Source organism: Heptranchias perlo, chromosome 6, assembly GCF_035084215.1.
Source record: "Heptranchias perlo isolate sHepPer1 chromosome 6, sHepPer1.hap1, whole genome shotgun sequence".
Taxonomy (NCBI): Eukaryota; Metazoa; Chordata; class Chondrichthyes; order Hexanchiformes; family Hexanchidae; genus Heptranchias; species Heptranchias perlo.
In genome coordinates, this window is record NC_090330.1 from 35,173,644 (window position 1) to 35,195,859 (window position 22,216).

Below are 22,216 nucleotides of genomic sequence, written 5' to 3' on the forward strand. Positions count from 1 at the left end.
GCTATACACTTTTTACTAAATCTACTCTAAAACCCCTCCCATTACTAGGCTAGCACTAAGGAAGCTCTATACTCTCTCTACTTTTCTTTTAGGGAAGCACAATCTCTGCTCAGTGTATCACAACCAGCCCAGCTCAGGTCAGTTAACAAGCAGATTAATAAAGTTATCCTTTTCTTTGTAAGGCAGAATATCCAGTTTAGAAACCCCACAAAATACCAACAATGGCAGTTCACCCCACAAGCATGGCGGGATGATGCTAATACCTGGAACAACTACAGATTGGAACTCACTTTGTTCTGAAATAATGTACAGCTTTATACATTCATATCAACTCAACATGCCCTATAAATCTTGATTAGGAGAGCACCAGAACAAGGACATATACCTTCATTAATGCAGTTTCTCCACTGATCTGTTGAACATTAACTTGGGAACCTGCCTCCAGAAGAATAGCTACTGTTGTAAGATAATTCTAAGGAGGGGTGGAGAAAGAGAAAAAACAAACAGTTAAGATACTTACAAGTATTAAATATATACATAGTGCGTTCCAGTTAAATGAGTATGTGGTTAATGGAAGCATCTGTGTGAAGTCTTCTTCAGTTAGAATAGCTGTTTAACCATTATGATCAGGACAGGTTTCACCATATTTTAGTACGATGGGCTATTATATTATATTAGTTTAGGGTATTCTAGGATCTTCTGGTCTTTATGGCGCATAAATGGGGTTTCCGCCGTACTTCCAGTGGAGTTACGGTGCTGCAGCGGCAGAAAGTCTGAGGAAATTCAAGGCCATAATTGTTATCAAACACTCTTCACTACAACACATTGTATACGTCTTACAAAAGACAGTGCTGTAGGAACTATATACAGCTGCTCTCCTGAAGGCCTGGTGGGTAAAAAACATCAGTATAACCCTAAGTCATAAAGACCTGAAGATCCTAGGTCTGATTCCCAGTGTTTAATGAGTTAGCTGTTGGACCACAGTGCCCAGGGGTTTTTTGGGGAGGGGGGGGGGGGGGGAGCGGAAAGAATGGGGAGGGGGGGGGGCGGAAAGAATGGGGAGATGGAAAACAAAAAAAAGCTTGTGCCATCTCCCCCACTCCCCACCTCAACCCATTTAATTACCTGGATAAAGTTTCTGCAAATTTCCTTCTTGCCCCGAAAGAAAGCCTTACAATCAACATTACACATCTTAAACTGACTTTTCCTTGGCATTGGACCTACTGGTCCCAGCAACTCAAACTATTATATTCCATACAATATTTGATTAACTCTTCCTTCACTTACAACCACAAATCCTACTCTTAACGCAATATTACTTGAGGTGTTAATCAATGCAGCATTAACAGTTCTGGCTGGGAGTTTGTTTCACATATCCAGACTTCTGTTGGGTGGGGGGTGGGGGCAAAGAGAAATACTCCTAATCTCAGGCAGACTCGAGACTCATCAATTTGACATTCATCACCTGGTTCTGCCAATCAAATCAAAACATCTAGGACCAGCACAGGATCAGAAGCAGGCTTTCTTTCCTTCTTAAGTACACACTATTACTCATATCATATTCCAGAGTTTTTGCGTGACTTCTGCAGAAAGAACAAATTAGCTAAGAAAATTTACATTTAATCATGATTTAACAGACCAATAGCTTTGTTCAGGGGAAAAAAAAACACCACATGGTACAGTATTAAGCTGTACAAACCAAGAAGGTTCCTGGTCGCAAACCTAGTTTGTAGTGCATTAGCCAATATCAGCTTGGCCAGCAGTAGATGTATGACAATTTCCTTCATTGTCCTCAGACGAGGGAGGAGGGGAAGAAAGTGTTTTTTGTTATCATTTAGGTTTTTTTTTAATTAAAAGAACAAGAAATATTAATAGTAACTGTTTAGGTTATTTTCCAGACCTAATTGTTATTCCTAAATCATCAGACCAGCTCATTATAAGGAGACTGATCATATTAGGGCTAAAAGAAAATCATTTTAAAAAAAATCAAATAAGACTGCAGCAAAAATATTTAAGAACAGGATTACAGTAAGAAATTAACTGCAGAACAATTACAAGGCAAAAAAAAACTATTTTGTGACCAACTTAATATTATAGTATAAAGAATTCATAAATTGGAGTAGCAAGCACAACCTTCTCAGCTGCATGCATCAATGCAGTGGTACCATTCTTCTGTCTAGAACTGATCTTTGCACCCTTCTTGATAAGCAATCTAAGGATGTCATCCTGTCCCCCAGCAGCTGCAAACATGACTAGATTCATTCCACTAGGGTCCTGTAACAGAGACATCATCTTAGAACACAAAATTCTAAGTGCAGACCAGTCAACTAAATTAAGAACGTTCACTCCCATTGCTATTGGACATGTGAAAAAAGCGCCTAGAATTGGCCAATGACCCATTTTCTTCAAATTTTATTAACGAGGGAACATGTAGCCAATCACCAGATTTCATTATTTAGCTTCTCATTTTCTTTCAAAACTTGTCTTGATTGGATAAAGCTGAAAATGGCCATCTCTAGCAGTACAAAAGTTTTTGTGAACATAGTAGCTTTGAAGCAGTTCATTAAAAGAACTTGCATTTATATAGCGCCTTTCACAACCATAGGATGTCTCAAAGCACTTCACAGCCAACAAAGTACTTTTGAAGTGGTCACTGATATAGGAAACATGGCAACCAAATGGCTCACAGCAAGGTTCCACTGTAGCAATAAGATACAAGATCACATAATTTTTTTTTAAAAATTGGTGGATATATTTTATTAGGTATAAATATTGGCCAGGAGGCTGGGGAGAACTTCCCTGCTCTTAGAATGATACAGCACAGGAGACCATTCGGCCCATCATGCCTGTGCCGGCTCTTTGGTAGAGCTATCCAATTAGTCCCGCTCAGTGCTCTTTCCCCATAGCCCTGCAATTTTTTTTCCATTCAAGTATTTATCCAATTCCCTTTTGAAAGTTATTGAATCTGCTTCCACCACCCTTTCAGGCACTGCATTCCAGATCACAACAACTCGCTGCGTAATTTTTTTCCCCTCATGTCGCCTCTGGTTCTTCTGCCAATCATCTTAAATCCGTGTCCTCGGGTTACCAACCCTTCTATCGCTGGAAACATTTTCTCCTTATTTACTCGATCAAAACCGTTCATGATTTTGAACACCTCTATCAAATCTCCTCTTAACCTTCTCTGGTGTCTCCACATAATTGAAGTCCCTCATCCCTGGTACCATTCTAGTAAATCTCTTCTGCACCCTCTCTGGGGCCTTGACATGATTCCTAAAGTTTGGTACCTAGAATTGAACGCAATACTCCAGCTGAGGCCTAACCAGTGTTTTATAAAGGTTTAACATAACTTCCTTGCTTTTGTACTCTATGCCTCTATTAGTAAAGCCCAGAATCCCATATGCTTTTTTAACAGCCTTCTCAACTTGTCCTGCCATCGTCAAAGATTTGTGTACATACACCCCCAGGTCTCAGTTCCTGCACCACCTTTAAAATTGTACCATTTAGTTTACATTGCCAGTTCTCGTTCTTCCTATCAAAATTTATCAATTCACACTTCACTGCATTAAATTTCATCTGCCATGTGTCTGCCCATTTCACCAGTCTGTCTATGTCCTCCTGAAGTCTGTTTCTGTCCTCATTGTTTACTACATTTCCAAGTTTTTGTCATCTACAAACTTTGAAATGACACCCTGTATACTCAAGTCCAGGTCATTAATATATATCAAAATGAGCAGTGGTCCGAATACCAACCCCTTGGGGACCACCATAATAAACTTCCCTCTAGTCTGAAAAACAACAGTTCAACACAATGCTCTGCTTTCTGTCCCTTAGCCAATATCATATCTTCTTCAAATTAGTGCCATGGGACCTTTTATGTCCACCTTAGAGGGCAGACTGGGCCTCGGTTTAACGCCTCACCCAAAAGATGGCACCTCCGATAGTGCAGCATTCCTTCAGTACTGCACTGACGTGAGAGCCTGGATTATGTACTCAGGTTTCTGGAGTGGAACTTGAACCCACAACCTTCTGACTCAGAGGCGAGAGTGCTACCAACTGAGCCACGGCTGACACCTTAAACAGCATCAATCTTGCATAGAGCTGCGTGCAAAATCCTGCCTTCTTTCCAAATCTGAAAATGATCTTATAACATCCAACAAAGGCTGTTATTGAAACTGATTTCCTTACTAAGAAGCTAAATTAGTTTTGTAATCATTCAATCACAACCTTTTACTTACTGCTTCCTACCACCAAAATCTCAGCAGTAGACGAACAAAAAGCTGGTCACATCTGAGTATAATCCTAAGTGGCTATTAGTGGTGCTATTATTTTCTTGGGACAGCACCATGAACTTCTGATCATGGGGACAAAAGTTCATTGACAGTTCAAGACACTTTAATGTCTACATTTTTCAAACATAAAAGCCAATTCTAGAAAGTACTATTAATAACAAAGTATAAAATAATTTTAATTGCATACTTTACATATATGTTGTAATTGTACTTTAGTAATGCAAAATCAATTGTGTCAGTGGATTGAAAAGGTCCTAAAAGAAATGAGTTTGGTCAGAGTCAAATCAGTTTCCAGGTCCACAGCACAAAATTGGACCACAAATTCACATGACGATGTAGCTATTAATATTAAACAACAACTTGCATTTATATAGCACCTTTAATGTAGTGAAACATCCCAAGGCACTTTACAGGAGCATAATCAGGTGAAAACTGACACCAAGCCAAAGAAGGAGACATAAGGACAGGTGACTAAACATTTGGTCAAAGAGATAGGTTTTAAGACGCTGCTTAAAACCTGAGAGGTGGAGAGATGAAGGGGTTTGGGGAGCGAATTCCAGAGCTTATGGCCCAGACGGCTGAAGGCACAGCCGCTAATAGCGGGACGACGGAAGTGGAGGATGCACAAGAGGCCAGAGATGTAGGTACGCAGAGGGCTACAGGAGGTAAAGGAGATTGGGAGGGGTGAGGCCATGGAGAGATTTGAACACGAGGATCAGAATTTTAAAATTGAGGTGTTGGTGGACTGGGAGCTAACGTAGGGTGGAAAGCACAGGGGTGAGGGTGAACGGGACTTTGTGCTAGTTAGGATATGGGCATTAGAGTTTTGGATGAGTTTATGTAGGGTGGAAGATGGGAGGCCGACCAGGGGTGCATTTGATTAGTCGAGTCTGGAGGGAACTAAAATATTAGCGAGGGTTTCAGCAGCAGATGTGCTGAGGCAGGGGCAGAGACAGGTGATATTACAAAAGGTGAACGTAGGCAGTCTTTGTGATGGACAGGATATGAAGTCGGAAGCTCAGCTCCAGGACAAATAGGACGTCGAGATTCCAAACAGTCTGGTTCAGCCTGAGATGGAGGTCAGGGAGGGGGATGGAAATTGGTGGCTAGGGAACAGAGTTTTTGGCGGGGGCCAAAGACAATCGTTTCGGACTTCCCAGTGTTTAATTGGAGGAAATTTTGGTTCTTCCAAGACTGGATATCAGGAAACTGTATGGAAAAGGATGTGCATGGATTTTAAAAAATGCAATAAGGATTATAGCATATTTACATACCTCTTGATCCAGATTATATTCTTCACTTGAGTTCAGGGCCAGTTTTACTGTCAAATAGTTCCCACTTTTTACTGCATCACGCAACACACCTACAACATGAACAAGTTTATAAATCAAACAAAAATATATTTTTTTAATCCATTAGGAACTTTCCTAATACTCTCATATTTGCACTTAAAAATTTTAACATAATTAAACTGGTTAAGAACCATAACAAAGATGAAAATAAATTGGTACTTTAGGATAGTGATGCACAGCTTGCAGCGCATGGCCGAAGGCCCACGTCCAAAATCGGCCTGCCAATGCTGGTTAATTTACAATGGGCATGTTCACGTTCAAGTTATAGTCATTAAATATTATTCATATTCTTCACTTGGTGTGAGTGCACCGTAACTATTATTCATCTTCCCCAGTGTGGGAGTATATCTTATTATATTAAGCACATTTTAATGAGTTTATCAAATACTTTGTCCTACATTCAGATACATAATTTGAAACTGAACACATATCAACGCCCTTAGTACACTGAAAACGTACCTGAGGCTGAAGTGGTGCTGGCTTGCTTTAGGTAGAGCACACAATTCTAACATTATTTGAAGTTTGAGGTAAGGTTAAAGAAAACTTTCAAACTCTTTGAATCTTTCTTTACTTACAGATCTATAAATAACAATATTTGAGCTGAGCATAGATCTCAACTGTGTGACCCATCTACATGGGCAAAATGTTAGTCACACTGTTTATATCTGTATTGATTCTTGAATCAATTGCAAAGCAGGACTTAAACTTACATCACTATGTAATAGCAGTGTACTACCTGAACTGCTTGACATCATAAATCCAAGACTAATATTGAATGACAAGTTCAAGAGTCTGCATAATGCTTATTTTTTGAAAATATACGATCCATTTTGAGCACATCAAAATAAGATGCTAATCTCTGGTCAAGCTCCAACATTCTTAACCAGTACAGAAAAACAGTTTTCACATCATCACTCAGTACTGATGTAATTCTTTGTAAAAGACACTGTGGCAAGATCAAAACATTTTGCAGTAACACAGTATAAAATGATCAACCCTCAAGTCATACCAGCCTCTGATTTTGCACTGTTTTTCTCAATTTTAAATATGTATGCCATCTATCCAGACAATTCATAGAAGCATTACCAAATCCCAAAAATGAACCTGCAACTCAAATTGAACTTGTAAATACTTAATAATCAATAGTTAACATGTAAATTACTGTTCAATTAAGTTGTTATGTTGTAATGATTATGCAAATAGCCTCCAAGACCACACTTGGGAGCACTGTGCAAAGTTCTGGTCTCCATATTGTAAAAAGGATATAGAGGCACTGGAGAAGGTGTAAAAAAGATTTACTAGAATGATACCAGAACGGAGAGGTTATACCCATCAGGAAAGATTGAACAGGCTGGTGCTCTTTTCTCTAGAAAAGAGAACACTGTGGGGTGACCTGATAGAGGTCTTTAAGATTATGAAAGGGGTTTGATAGGGTACACGTAGAGAAGATGTTTCCACTTGCGGGGGAGACCAGAACTAGGGGCCATAAATATAAGATAGTCTCTAATAAATCCAATAGGGAATTCAGGAGAAACTTCTTTACACAGAGAGTGGTTAGAATGTGGAATTCATTACCATAAGGAGTACTTGAGGTGACTAGCATAGATGCATTTAAGGGGAAGCTAGATAAACATGAGAGAGAAAGGAATAGAAGGATATGTTGATGGTGTTAGAAGAAGGGTGAGAGGAGGCTCGTGTGGAGCATAAACAGCAGCATGGACCTGTTGGCCTGTTTCTATTGCTGTACATTCTATGTAATTCCTCTACTTATTCAAAAAATATAATTTTATTAGCACTCACTATTGGATATTGTTTTTGGTGCAGAAAGTAAATCATCATTTCCATCCAAATGTTTTTGAAAATCTTCCAACGTCATCCAATCAAGCTGTAGGTCCACACCCAACTTTAACATTTCCTGTTTGCCATCTAAATACAAAAGAATCAATTAACAACTATAATGTAAATCACTGATGCAGAATTGCTAATAATTGAGATCTTGAATTATCATTTACAGGGAATGATACTGAAAGTGGTTCAGGGAAAAATGGATCTGTGTTATTGTGAACAGATCACTGGAAGTTCACGACCAATGCAGAGAAGCTGTTGCTAAAGCTAACGGGGTAGTGGGTTGTATTAATAGAACAACTCAGTATAAATCAAAGGACACAATTCTTTCATTATACAGGTCCTTGGTTAGCCTGCATCTGGAGTACTGTGCCCAGTTTTGGTCCTCTCACATGGTGGGTGATATAGTGACCGTGGAAAAAGTTCAGAGGAGAGCTACATGATTCCTAGCTTAAAGAACCTTAAGTTACTCAGATAGGCTTAAAGAGCTGTGTCTATCTACTCTTGTAAACAATTTTACAACACCAAGTTATAGTCCAGCAATTTTATTTTAAATTCACGTGTAAAATTCAATTGTAAAATTGTTTACAATTGTCAACCCCAGTCCATCACCGGCATCTCCACATCATATCTACTCTTGAGCAGTGTAGACTTAGAGGCGACCTGAAAGAGGTTTATAAAATAATGAAAGTGCTGGATTGCGTGCCTATTGAAAGATTATTCCAGTTTGACAGATTGGAAAGGACATGGGATATGTCTAGAACTAGGGGACATAGTTGCAGGATAAAGGGTCGGCCATTTAAGAATGAGATGAGGCGGAATTTCTTCACTCAGAGGGTTGTGAATCTTTGGAATTCTCTACCCAGAGTGCTGTGGATGCTGAGTCGTTGAGTATATTCAAGGCTGAGATAGAAAGATTTTTGGACTCTAGGGGAATCAAGGGATATGGGGATCAGGCGGGAAAGTGGAGTGGAGGTCGATCTTATTGAATGGCAGAGCAGGCTGGAGGGGCTGTATGGCCTACTCCTGCTCCTATTTCTTATCTTATGTTCTTATATGTGTTTAAACTACGCAAAAGTAGGAACAGACTAGATGTTAGGTAGTTCTTCTTTTCCCAGAGAGTAATGAGCCTCTGGAATGCGGTGCCAGCTGGTGTGGTGTGTGCTGACTCTCTGCATGCCTTCAAGAGGGAGCTGGACTGGTTCTTGACTGGGGCAGCGACCACATTATATAGAAGATAAGTGAATTAACAGTTAATGACCACTTGGTTCATGTGATCTCCTGGACTGGTTTCGATCAGGTCGGAGAAGAATTTTCTAGTTTCCTCCCCCCCACCCCGCCCCATTGGCCCTGGATTTTTCTGGTTTTTTTGCCTCTCTCAGATGACATGTCTGCAGGGGGTAATATCCAGTCATCTATAGTGAATAAAGGTGCCATCCAGTGTAGTACTAAACCATTCAGACCAGAAGGCACCGGATCCAATTCCCAGTCTATGATAAGTTAGCCACACTCATCTGGGCAGCAGTTGGGGTTCTACAATTGGTATCATCACACTGTTACTTCCATTAAATGTATAAAGGAGTAGCTCAGCTGTTGGAATTTTGATGCTAAAATTGTCCATGGCAATGTTAGAAGGCAGCATCTTGGAAAAAAGTAATTTTATAGCACTGTAGATGTAAAACAAAATGATGGAGGATGAGAGGTTGATAGCTCAGCCGTTGCATAAAACAGTGTCTTTGAATGTAACAAATACAAAATTTACCCCAGTAATTAAAAAAAAATCAAATCTAATGTCTACCTGGATTTTCCTCAGTCTGGCACATAGTATCGAGAACATCTTGGGTTTCTTCAATAGTATTTTGCATTCTGGAATCATTCTCCTCTTTTGTGCTTTTCTTATCTTTTTGTATCTGCTTCTTCTCTTTAGTTCGGTTCTCCTCAAATTTAGAATCATGGGAAACTGTGTCTTCTTTATTCTCCCTGTCCTCATCATCAGTTGCATCAGAGAAGGGAATCAGGAACTTGTCAAAAAGACCCTTCATCTCTCGATTGTCTATAAACAAATTTAAAAAAGAGAAAAAAAGTGTCTACCTCAGAGTAATTACACAATATTACAATATTAATGGGTGGGGTGGGGCCAGGGGTCTGCAGATCAGTTTTCAAACCACAACTATGAAGCTCATAATGATCGTTCGAACCAAATCGATAACTTTGTCAGCACTCAGGAGAATCAAAATAATTTTTAAAAATCATCACATTCATTTGTTTTTCTGAAAGCAACTATTGAGTGCAGATAACAACTAACATGAAAATGTCCAAAATACAGGATTAATGTTTGGAGTATTACTACATCAAATTTATTAATAATTTGCAATGTTGAATGATTTTCTTGGTTTCCTTCATTAAGTTGGCATCTTTTTCCTGGTTATAATCCTTTGCCCCAAAGAAGTATTTGTTTCATGTTGGCAATTTGGATATATTTTTCACCTCCTGTCGATGGGTAAAAATAATCATGATAAACACTTATTGGAAGGGGAGGTTAAATAGTTCAAGTCTCTTACTGATATCTGTGGAAAACTGACAGCGCAACATGCAGTACAAAGTTTACACAACTATAGTCGGAAACACTGGAGTCTCATCTGTTACCTGGGTGCTGCTCAACATCCACCAGCAAAGACCCAATCATCTGTGTCAACCAATGCATTGCCACTCAACTACTAAAAGTGGCAAGAGTTCCCTGCAATAAAGGCATTGAAGGGAAAGTACACGATGTATGGCACTACTTTCGCAATATGCCCTAAACCAGAACCAGAACACGAACACTTCACCAACGCCTTCCACAGGATCAGAACTCAACTCTGTGCTGCATAATATGAAAACTGCTGCCACAGTTGGCTACGACAACATATAACCTGAATTTCTTAAGAACCTTAGTCCACCAGTTTGTAATGGGCTATCACTAGTCATCCTTGAAGGCTGAATTCAAGCAGTATGGCGCGAGCAAATATAATTTGCTTACTTAAACCAAGTAAGGACCCACAGTCAGTGGCAAGCTACCACAGGGTGCTGGAGCGACTGGTCCTCCAGGGTATATCTCCAGTAGTCGATGCTGATCTGAATCTGGACCAAGTTGGCTGCAGCACTTGTGACCAAGTACTCATTCTAACCACCTTCATTGAAAATGGCTTTTAGAAAAACCTTAGGCTCAATTTTGAATTGGTGGCGGGTTGGCGAAGGTGCGCGTGGCAAATCAGAGTAAAAAAAAACTTACCTTTTCTGACATGATCATGATGTAATTGATGGTGATTAATGTTGTTTCTGATTGACAGGCTGGCTGCTGACAGGAGCTGCAACACCGATTGGCGGGGGGGCGGGGAAAGAGATCGGAGAGGCAGACATCGGAAATGGGTGGAAAGGTAGGTTTATTTTGTTTTTTTAAACTTTGTGCAGTGGTTTTTTATTTAATTTATTTTTGCCTGATCCGGCCCCTCACCAGGCGTGAATCAGAAGCCGTGGGAAAGCTGCCCAGGTTAAGTTTAAAATCGCTTTAAGTATCTACCATGTCAGAAATAAAGTACCTTAAGTACCTCAATGACGTATATTTGGTTCTTTAACTATCAACCCGCCGGCTTTAATTGTCTATCCAAATCTCCCCCCACCCCCCCCCCGCCGATGTCCCTCTCTGATCTCCCTCCCCGATCTTCAGCGCCCTCCACTCTCTGTTCCAGCGCCGGATGATGTCTCTCTCTTTCCCCACCCCCAATCGGCATTACAGCTCCTGTCGGCAGCCAGCTTGTCAATCAGAAAAAACTTTAATCATCATCAATTACATCGCGATCACATCGGAAAAGGTAAGTTTTTTTTATTCCGCATTCGTGAGGCTCACGCACACACAGACGCGTCTGTGGGGAACCCGGAAGTTGGCGGGTTGGAGCCGGCTTCCTCACCCGCTCGGGATTTCCCCAAATTTCCCAGCCCCCCCCGCCCCCAACGCATTCACAATTTCCTTTGAAAATCGGGGCTCTTAACACTGACATTTTCTTCTATCTAATAGCAGCCAACAACACTTTCTGGCAAACTGGTCTTCTGGCAAAAATATCGAGAGTGTTGCCATATTGGGCCACCAGCTTGGTTGAATTACTGCTATGGGCCTGACATTTTAGAGTAAACATGGCAGATCGCACCAGCTCGTGGAGATACCAAATCAATGGCCTCTCCCAGGGATCAGTTATAGTACCACTCCATTTTAATCTGTACGTAAATGACTTGTCTGCGACCAGATCGCGGAAATTCTGATGACAGTGCCGTTGCTACTCAAACTAGTGACTTTTCCACCCTGGGAGCCACACACACTAATGATATGAAACTTATGGCGGAGTACTGCCCGAAATGGCATCTTCTACTACCAGAAAGATTGTGTCCTCCGTCTTTCACTTGTGCAACGGTAATGCCTCGTGAACTCACCATTATCCTAAACAGCCAAAGTCTTAAACATGCTCACCCTGTTTACCTGACTGCATCCTCGACCGGTGACTATCCTACTAAAACCATCTACTGAAAACTGCTGAGAAAGTCGAAACCTGAAATCCAATCATCAAACCTGCCAGCTCTGCTTGGTGAGCAAATACCTCCACTTTACGCTCATCTGCTGTTGCATTCTGCTATTCAGTAGCAGAATACTGCACTACCGTTTGGGCTTGCTCACCGCACACTAAGCTAGTAGATACTCAACTACATGCTACCACGCGTATTATATCAGTCACAACGCGCTGTAACATAGCTCCTCCACATGCCATTCAGATTCAGTAGCAAAATAGCTGAATAGACTTTGTGACAAAATCACATTGCCAATTCGCTCTGATTTGTGCTATTCATCATATTGGGTATCTTCAAGACATCCAATATGGACAACCTTTTTAACATATTACATAGAATCTACAGCACAGAAATAGGCCATTTGGCCCAACTCGTCTCTGCTGGTATTTATTTTCCACAAAAGCCTACTCCCACTTTAATTATCTCTACCCACCATGTTCCCTGAATCCCTCTATTCCCTTGTCCCTCATATAATCATCAAGCCTCCCCTTAAATGCATCAATGTTATCTGCTTCAACCACTCTGTGTGGCAGCAAGTTCCACATTCTCACCACTCTCTCTGCAAATAAATTCCTCCTAAATGTTTTATTTGATCTGTTAGTGGCCTTGCTCTGGACTCAATCATAAGTAGAAACAGTTTCTTCACATCCACCCTATCAAACCCCTTCAACATTTTAAGGTCTCCTCATAATCTTATCTTTTTCATAGAAAAGAGCCTGCTCAATCTTTCCCAATAGTTGCATCCTCTCAATTCTAGTAACATCCTTGTAAATCTTTCCTTATTCCTTTGACTTTTCCTTACCAACCCTCTGGTATGAAGAGTGAACAGTAGATGCTGCTATAAAATCACCATATCATCTTCAACCCTACAGACCATCAACCAAGGTTCAGCTGTTGTAGTTGAGCACTGTTCAACTGCTTTTGAACTGGATAGGAACACTGCACCTCAAATATTCTTCTATGGGGCCATCTTGACAACGAAAAATGTCCTTGTAGACAAATATAAACCATGTTCCACATCATTGAATTATGCCCACTAAACTAAACTATCTGGTGGCCTATACGCTTTGCATGCTGGTAATGACAAAGTTCTAAGATGGCATGAATTATACACCAAGTCTGCATATACTAAAGAACAACTATATTGAAAAGTAGTAAGTGATCAGTTGCTCACTGACCAAAAAAGAAAATTGTCTCTCTGTCTGCTTGTTCCTGCCCTCTAATTCTGTATTCCTCTTTCTATCTTCTACGGCTCTCACACATTTCCATTGTTATGTTATATTTATCTGGTTCCTCAGCATGTGACCTTGCTCGGTGTGAAGATGCGAGGTGAGCAGAGTAGAGAGGCTGCTGGGATCTACCAGACAGAACAAACCTTTTTTAAAAAAATATATACATAAGAAAGAACGCTAAAAATAATTTCACAGAAAACTAAAAATAAAGATAGAAGAATGGCTGCCTTATGGGGATATGATTGGTCCAAGTAACTACATGCCAACCAGCAACATTTGAGGCTTTCAATATTGCAGGCACACAAGACAAAACTTAGACATAGAGAAATATTACTCCAAATGAACAGAAATAAATCTACATTAAATACAGAGAATGTTTTTCAATTCTTTTATACAAGTGTCACAATACTGTAAAACTCTATTAACAACACCCTTTGAATTAAAAGAAACAGCCAGAAATGCTAAAGTCACATTACTGATACATTTTAAACTTGCCAAGAGGCATACATTATTTTCCAACTTTAGTGAGCTGAAAATCAAAGCAACACAACAGCTGCAAAAGTCTTTATTCCCAAAATTCCTAATTTTTTTCTCGTATTTCAGATTCTCTGACATGCTGCACATTTCCTCACTCAATATTAACTTTTGAATGTGTTTCCTCAGGTTGAAAGTAATTTAAAAGTCAAAAAGAATCCTAATTGCCAAGCAGTGAACAAAATTCATTGAAAGTTATTAGTACTGTTCCAGGTTTTGTTTTAAATGTTATCTCTAGATCTTCCATGAGGTAAGTTGTGAATGAGTATATCTCCAAATTTCAGTGGAAGATTTCTTTAAATTATAAAGTAATTCAGTTCTGTAAAAATTGTATCCTTATTCATTTTAGAAATAACCATGTTGAAACTGAACTGTAAATGTACACCAGGCAGGACCGTGGAATGCACATTTACAGCTGTTACCACCTGGATTGATAAACGTAAGCAGCCAATGTACCTGAAAGAATACGTATTGATGTAATCAAGACACCCATAATTAATGTTTATTACCACCAAGTCCACCCAAGTAAACAAGCCAACACAAGAAATCAAACCTAAACAATAATGCTGCTGCACTAAGCAGTAGTCTTGTATATAAACTAACTGCCAAAAGCAGATCCAACCCAATGTAGTGTCTTGGTCATTAAATCTGTGAAATTGAGGATCACAGAAGGAACCTAATCGCATAGTGACATGAAATGCAGTTAATGATCAAATAAGCTCTCACTGATAAAAAGTCTTCTCAGGCCACACATAGTTGTTAAAAATGACACTATGACAAGTCATTAAAAGATGGAAGTAGTACTGCACTATTCTTCTCTTTAATTTTATTGATTCTTTTATACTGGATGATTTGTTCACCAATTTGTTTTATTACTCCAATTTTTTCCTTACATTGCAAATGCTTTCTCCCCCTAACTTCACGATGATTTTGATGGTCCAGAATTTCCTGGAAACTTGCATCAAAACAACAGTGTAAATATGCTGATTTTCAGTGCCAAAAATAACTCAAGGAAATTTGCGTGCAAGTGACTAATGCCAGTTTTTACACTGTGCCATAGCTTTGCCATCTATTAACATAGCTCCACCCCGCCATGCGAAAGAGCAGCTCGCGCTAATTTCCTGGATATATGCTGGTTTTCTAGTGACGGTAGAGTTACGCTGAGCAATCTATATACAGTAGGGTCTGAGGTCAGCTGATACCACTGTAATTTATGACTCAGACTGGGAGGAGTTTCCAAACTTTGCAGCTTAATCTCTGAGTTTTGTAGTGATTTTTTTTGGCTTGTTTCTTTTTGATAACTGGAGTTTTCCTGACCAGAGTCCCAAGTCTCTGAACCTGAGAATTTTCGGGACCCCCACCTTTCTTCTAAACGCATTCAGAAGGACAATACCTTCTCAATGGGCATTCCTGTATTTAACTTTTTAAATGGAAGGCTAAGAGGGGGAGCAGAAGCGAGCATGGCATCACGGAAGGAGATCGCAGCATACTTGTGATTACCCCCTCTTGAAGAGCGTACGGCGCATGAAGGTCGTACCAGGACCTGTCGGAGGATCAGTGCATGCAGAGACCATGCTTCACATGGAAGGCATCTAGCCAACAGTGAAATTATATAGAAAGACCTAAAGCTGCAGTCTACTTCCCATAGGGTGTTATCAGCGGAGATGAAGGACATCATGGCCCTCAATTTGTTACGGCTCTGGATCGTTCCAATTATCCACCAGCGATCTTTGCAATGTTAGCAGGGAGCTTTAAGGGATTGCATCAGACAGATGCCCTCTTCCAAAGGACATCTGACTTCATCCAATATGGCATGTTCCCCGCGGAGTAAAGGGACAGGGCCATCAACTTCTACAAGCTTGTTGGCTTCCCCAACATGCAAGAGGCCATTGATGGAACCTTGGAAGCTTAAAGCTCCAACTCAGGACCCATTCGCATTCATTAATAGGAAGGGGTTCCACTCGTTAAATGTGCAGATTGCCTGTGATGCTCCACAAAGGATTCTGCACATCAACACAGAGGATCTGTGAAGCTGCAAGGACATCTTTATCCTCAGCTATTCCAATGTTACTGACTTATTCAGCGAGGAGGGCCAAATGGACCCTGGGGGATAAGGCCTACCCCCCTGAAACCATGGCTGATGATGCCATTCTCCATCACCTGCAGTATGTGCCACAAATGGTGGCAAGGATTGTTGTGCCTGCTGTGCAATGCACAATTTTGCCTTGCAGGAGGTGCTCAGCCTGGGCATGGCAGCCAAGGAGCCCGTGGACCAGAGGATCCCAACTTGCAAGTCCCGGTGCCAAGGGGTGATGACCTCTTGCCGGCGTCTACATTTAAAAGCTTCCAGGGTTGTCCGAGGGCAGAGGTGCTTAGCAGCTGATTGCCTTGGGTTAGAAGGAGTTCTGAAGGTGGCGGCAAAGCGAACTGACATAGCAACTCTCAACCATTCGTGCAGACCGTTCCCTGTAGGACTGTGATTGCAAAGACTGACAATGTAAGAAACAATTAAACTTTTATTCAACAATGTCACACAAACAGGCTTCAATTAGTAACAAACCTCAAAAAAGTGAACTTTCAAACAGAAAACTTCATTATCATTGTATCATGCGGCTACCAGGATGGTAGCTGGCTAACTAGATGGAACATAGGAACAGGAGTAGGCCATTCAGCCCCTCGAGCCTGTTCCACCATTCAATTATATCATGGCTGATCTGTATCTCAACTCCAATTACCCACATTCATTCCATATTCCTTATTACCCACACTTAACAAAAATTTATCAATCTCAGTTTTGAAATTTTCAACTGACCTAGCCTCAACAGCTTTTTGGGGGAAAGAGTTCCAGATTTTCACTACCCTTTATGTGAAGAAGTGTTTCCTGACATCACCCCTGAATGGCCTAGCTCTAATTTTAAGGTTATGCCCCCTGGTTCTGGACTCTCCCACCAGTGGAAATAGTTTCTCTCTGTCTACCCTATCAAATCCCTTGATCATCTTAAACACCTCAATTAGATCACCCCTTAATCTTCTATACTCAAGGGAATACAAGCCGAGTCAATGCAACCTGTCCTTGTAATTTAACCCTTTTAGCCCTAGCATCATTCTGGTCAATCTGAGTTGCACCCCCTCCAAGGACAGTATATCCTTCCTGAGGTGCAGTGCCCAGAACTGAATGCAGTACTCCAGATACGGTCTAACCAGAGCTTTATATAACTGGACCTTGGTCTTTCTTCGACTAGCAATTCCTATGTTCCTAGGTGGCAAGGTCCAGGCCCTTCTACATTGCTCAGCAGCAACATAACAGATGAACCATCTTAGTTCTGATTTTCAGTGTAACATATAAACAGTCCCTATGGAACATTAGTTCAATGTTAACCATAACAAAGATGTGGCCTCCGACAAAAGAACAGCCTCAGTGACATAGTAGTTGTCAAACTGTAAAAAGTATTGCAACTTTTAAAACATTTTCCTACAAACGCTGTTTAAATGTTTGATCAACCCAAATAAATACCTTTCCATAGACAAACTAGGCTGCATCAACGGCCCCCCTGGCAAAAACTGAGCAGGGTGGGCAGTTAAAATGTTTCACTTACCCCCTCCGATACCGCTGCCTTACTGCCCTACTTTTGAGCATGCAAGTGGGACACCTGCAGGAAGGAAGTAGCGTCCTTCTTTAAATATGCAGATGACATCGGGATCCGACTGCAATATTAGTCAGAGGCCAGAGCAGGGGCGCAGTGATGGCTTCCCATCAGGTAAGTCTGAAAGATTTAATTTTGGGTTTTCTTGTGGATCAGGAGGGGAAGGAGTGCTCCTCCAGGCCTCACAAGGAAGCCTTAATTGCCTCCCTCACCCAAATGACACTAAAGCCACCCCCCTCCCATTTTGATCGCAGCTAAAAGCCCTCTCTCCCCTTTAATTGACGGCCAGGGATCGTTCCCACGGGTCCCCGGCTGCGGCCTCCTGCCACCGAACTCCCACTCCCGCCTGCTGGCAAGGTAGTGGATCTGGCTGGGTTTGGGCGGGACTCTGGCAGAATTTATGTAAATAAGGCCCAGCCGTTAAGATCGACTGGGCTTCTGCATCCTCAGACACTCGTCCACTTCGGGGATCGCGCGCTTCGTTCCCATCCCCTCTTTAAAATTGGGGCCAACAGCTCAAAACAGGATAGCATCATCAAATAGTTCACGGTAATTGCAGGTTAAAAAAAACATTTATCAATGGAAATGTCACAGAGCAAAAAGAACCTTTGTGCAGTAATGGCCAAAACCAAACAAGCCAGAGTCACCAACTCAACACAAAAAAAGTTAACAATAAACTGGCCATGCAATCACAGCAGAGTGCAAAGTAGCCCATGAAGATGAGAAGGAGCAGGAGGTGGACTTAGCAAGCAGACATTCACCCTAATCCTTTGAGGCACTGTACTTCTCAGTGGCCCCAAGATGAGCCTTTTGGAATGGAGCCACATCTCTGGAAAGAGCTCCTTAGCAGCCCAGTCTCATCTGCCATGCACCACTGGCACAGAAAAATGGGGGGAGGGTTTGGTTGGAGCCCTGTGAAATGCTGCTGTCCCAGTGTCAGCAGCTTCTGCCACAGGGGCTGCGACCAACATCATCCCAATAGGTGCTGGATCTGTGGCCACAGGCATCAGCTGAACGGCTAGTACCATTCTACAGCCACATCCCAAAGTGTACACATACTTCTGATGCTCTGAGTATCCATCTTTTAAAGCACATATCTGTGAAACCTGGACGCCATGTCTCTTCATTCCTTCGACTCCGCCTCAATGGTGAAGCAGGCACATCTCCCCCCTTCCGACTCTCCCTGGTCCCCCAAACTATGACAGAGCCAGCTAGGTAGCTTACTAGGCTTCGCCTTACATCTGTTCCCAGGTGCCTGTATCCACGCCGATGCCTGTGACAGGAGAGCCGGGTAATGATGCTGCCGAGTCGTTGGGACCAGGGGATGGCGAGGAAGAAGCACTCCCAGAGGAAGGGAGGGGACCTCTCTCGCTCCCTCCACATCAGCACCCTTATGGTGTTGAGTGGGGATGTCCCCTTTTCACTCCTTCCCCCTGGGGGTGCTCATCCTCCTCCCTGTCCTCCTCTTTCTCATACTCCATCTCCTCCAGGACTGGTCGCTTGGGCTTTGCTGCACCTGTGGAAAGAAAAGGCATGAGGTTAGAGTGGGCGAGCAGGTCTGTCCTGAGTTTCAGTCTCCATTTCAGGAGGGTGCAATACTGGCTCCTTGGTCTGGTGCAGAGCGCTGCTGTGGAGCCAGGCCAGCGGTGTGGGAACTAACCGTGCGTGAATGGACACCGCTAACCTCAGCTTGCATCATAGGTGATGTGCCATGGCAGCCCAGAGGCTGGAGAGCCCTCACCTCATGGGAGCATTGGGTCAAGATTCTCAGGTATGGCGCTCCTCCCCCCCCCACCCCCAGCGCGGTTCCTCTCCCACTCATCTTGTGCCATTTTGCCCTGCAAAGACGAAAGAGAATGTAGGCAAGGCTTACAGCTCACCAACTTGTTGTGCAAGAAGTTCAGGTGTCAGGGTGCCAGCTTTTTTGGGGGATGCACTAATTGGCTGCTATTATTATGGAGCCGTGTAGGCGTACATACTACAGGATTGGGTGACTAATGGGCCCCTAAGCCAGGTTTTCCCCTTGCAGCCTGCTGCTGCTTAACTGATGGTATGGTTTGTGACCCACATTTAAAAACCTCTTTCTACCTGACCAAGAGATTAAAGAAGTTTGTCAATACCAAGATGCTAAGGGTCTTCCTGAGTAAACAAACATAGCTAACACATTCTGGCCATTGTTTAGAATCTATGGAAAACAACAGCCAATCCTGCATTTTGAAGACCTACCACATGCCTCTGCAGATTTAGCTCAGCAGGAAGCTGTTCTGCCTTCCTGCTGAGCTAAATCCCTTCCAACAGCACTGTGGGAGAACCGTCACCACACAGATTGCAGCGGTTCAAGGCGGCGGCTCACCACCACCTTCTCAAGGGCAATTAGGGATGGGCAATAAATGCCGGCCTCGCTAGCGACGCCCACATCCCATGAACGAATAAATAAAAAAAAACTTTTAGGCAACTATTGTTCAGAGAACATTTTAAAATTGCATATATCCAAGTCTGTCTTCCAGAAGAAAGGGAGAGCATAGTGAGCGACTTACCTTGCCAGCCCCGGTCAGGTTGTTGAATTTCTTACAACACTGTCCAGGTGTCCATGATATCACAAGAGTTCGCATTGAGAGCCAATGCCACCTCCCTCCAGGCACCCTGGCTAACTTTACGTGGCAGCTTGGCCTTCCTGCTACTGAGCAGCCTGTCACTCCTCAGCTTGATCTCCTCCAAGAGGGCCTGCAGGCCTCTCAAGAAATTGCTGACCCTCTCCTCAGTGAATATCTCTGTGAAAATGGAAATGCTCTTGAGATAATAGAAACAACTTATAATGTAATTTTTATTAAAAAAGATTGAAGGGAGAAAACCATGCTCCACTTACCTGCAATTCCCAAGCCTCTCTGATGAGTAACGTCTGTTCTGATCATTATATAGTGCTGCCCGCGTTTCCCGGGGCCCGCCATTACTTACACCACTTCCGAGCTCGTTGTTTTACCCCGGCTTATACGTTCCGGCGTATATGAGAGTCTCAGGAAATATCGCTGTAAATTGCCATTGGCAAGATCAGCATGGAGATTGGCGTAAATTTCAATAGTTCTGACAAAATATCATTCATTGTCCTTTCTCTCTCCACAAATGCTGCCTGACATGCTGAATGTTTCTAATATTTTCTGTTTTTATTTTAAGTGTTGGCGTAACTTGCCACCTATGCCCATCCAGAAAGTTCTGGGCCACTGTGTTTAATAATTCTTTGCACGGTTCTGGCTGAAACAGTTGGAGCTTCGCCGTAGCAATCAAAGTCTACTATAGCTTGAACTCTTAGAATGTATGAATAAATCACTTCTGAATACAAACAGAAGCGAACATTTGGAATAATTATGTCAGAATACAAATGTTAACGGTGCACTTTTATATTTATTTCTGCTGATTATAGAGCTGCAGCTTTTGACACACGCCACCAGCATGCAGCACTTTACCATATATGCATTCTATTAGTGGAAATATTACAATTCAGGGTGCGTTCTTCCATATGTACTTCAGACTAACCGAAAGTTGCTGGAGCCTGAAAATCACAGATTGTTACTAAACTTTCAATAATCTCTGTGGTTCCTTGGAATTATTGAAAACTGGACAACTGGAAAACGGATTCAAACCTGAGTAGTCCCTGGTACTTGATAGTTCCTAGCAACTGCTTAGAGGAGATACTGGCAGTGGTCTGGGAGCAAGTCATGAGCCTGTCCTTACAACCAAAGAACCATCAGAACAGGTGAGTTAGGGTACAAGGGAATAAAAGGGAGAAGAGTGGTAAACTTATCTTAAAAAAAATACTTCCATAAAAAAAATACTGTGGGTGAATTTCCTCGGGGTTTCTCCCACTCCGTAACTTGGTTTACGCCGCAGTTATAATGGCTGAGCGGGAGAAGTCCCGTGGAAATTTGCCCCCAATATTTTTAAGTTCTTGCAAGTCCTTGGTCATATACTTCTCTATCCCCAGAAAGGATGGCCAGTTAGGTGGCTACTTCTGTTCACTGTGTACAGAAACAATTTGGATTATAGGCCTAGAGGTACTGGTGTCCAAATTTGCAGATGATACCAAAATAGGAAGTACAGTTAATTCTTTAGAAGACCAAAAGAAAGCTGCAAGGGGATATTGATAAGATGGGGAATGGGCTAAAAAGTGACAGATGGAATTCAATGTTAGTAAGTGTGAGGTGATGCATTTTGGTTTTAAAAAAATCTGAATGGAAGTAGGATTTGGGGTTACAGGTTCTCAGAACATTAAAAGACAGCACCTCAGGTTGATAAGGCTCTAAAAAAAAAACTAATAAAATTCCAGGTTTTATCTCAAGAGACATAAAATAGAAAAGCCAAGAGGTAATGATGAACCCATTAGGATCTTTTTGATGCCTCCTCTACAGCTCTTTTTTTTGTGCACAATCTTAAAGAAGTCTTTCTACCATGCTTTTCTCCCACCAGCACGATCCCACCACGAAACACAACTTCCCCTCTCCTTCCCTTTCGGCATTCCGAAGGGACCGCTCCCTCCGCGAAACCCTCGTCCACTCTTCCATCACCCACTCTCCTCCCCACGGCACCTTCCCATGCGAGCGCAGGAGATGCAACACCTGTCCCTTCACCTTCTCCCTTCCCACCATCCAGGGCCCCAAACACCCTTCCAGGTGAAACAGCGGTTTACTTGTACTTCTTTCAATTTAGTATACTGTATTCGCCGCTCA

At 42.1% G+C, this 22,216-nt stretch overlaps 2 protein-coding genes across 2 annotated transcripts in view; one reads left to right on the plus strand and one right to left on the minus strand.

Annotated features, from left to right (window-relative positions):
• Positions 1 to 10,999, plus strand: part of LOC137322894 (paraspeckle component 1-like) — a 127,622-nt gene extending 116,623 nt beyond the window's left edge. Inside the window, exon 11 of the transcript XR_010963250.1 lies at positions 10,819 to 10,999. The gene's annotated coding sequence lies outside the window, so the exon portion shown is untranslated. The remainder of the gene's footprint in view (positions 1 to 10,818) is intronic.
• Positions 1 to 22,216, minus strand: part of mphosph8 (M-phase phosphoprotein 8) — an 85,413-nt gene that overhangs the window by 32,787 nt on the left and 30,410 nt on the right. Inside the window, exons 5-9 of the mRNA XM_067986095.1 lie at positions 9,288 to 9,542; positions 7,445 to 7,570; positions 5,567 to 5,655; positions 2,134 to 2,274; positions 386 to 472 (exon numbers count right to left, since the gene is read on the minus strand). Coding sequence (XP_067842196.1) covers positions 386 to 472; positions 2,134 to 2,274; positions 5,567 to 5,655; positions 7,445 to 7,570; positions 9,288 to 9,542 — 698 coding nt within the window. The remainder of the gene's footprint in view (positions 1 to 385; positions 473 to 2,133; positions 2,275 to 5,566; positions 5,656 to 7,444; positions 7,571 to 9,287; positions 9,543 to 22,216) is intronic.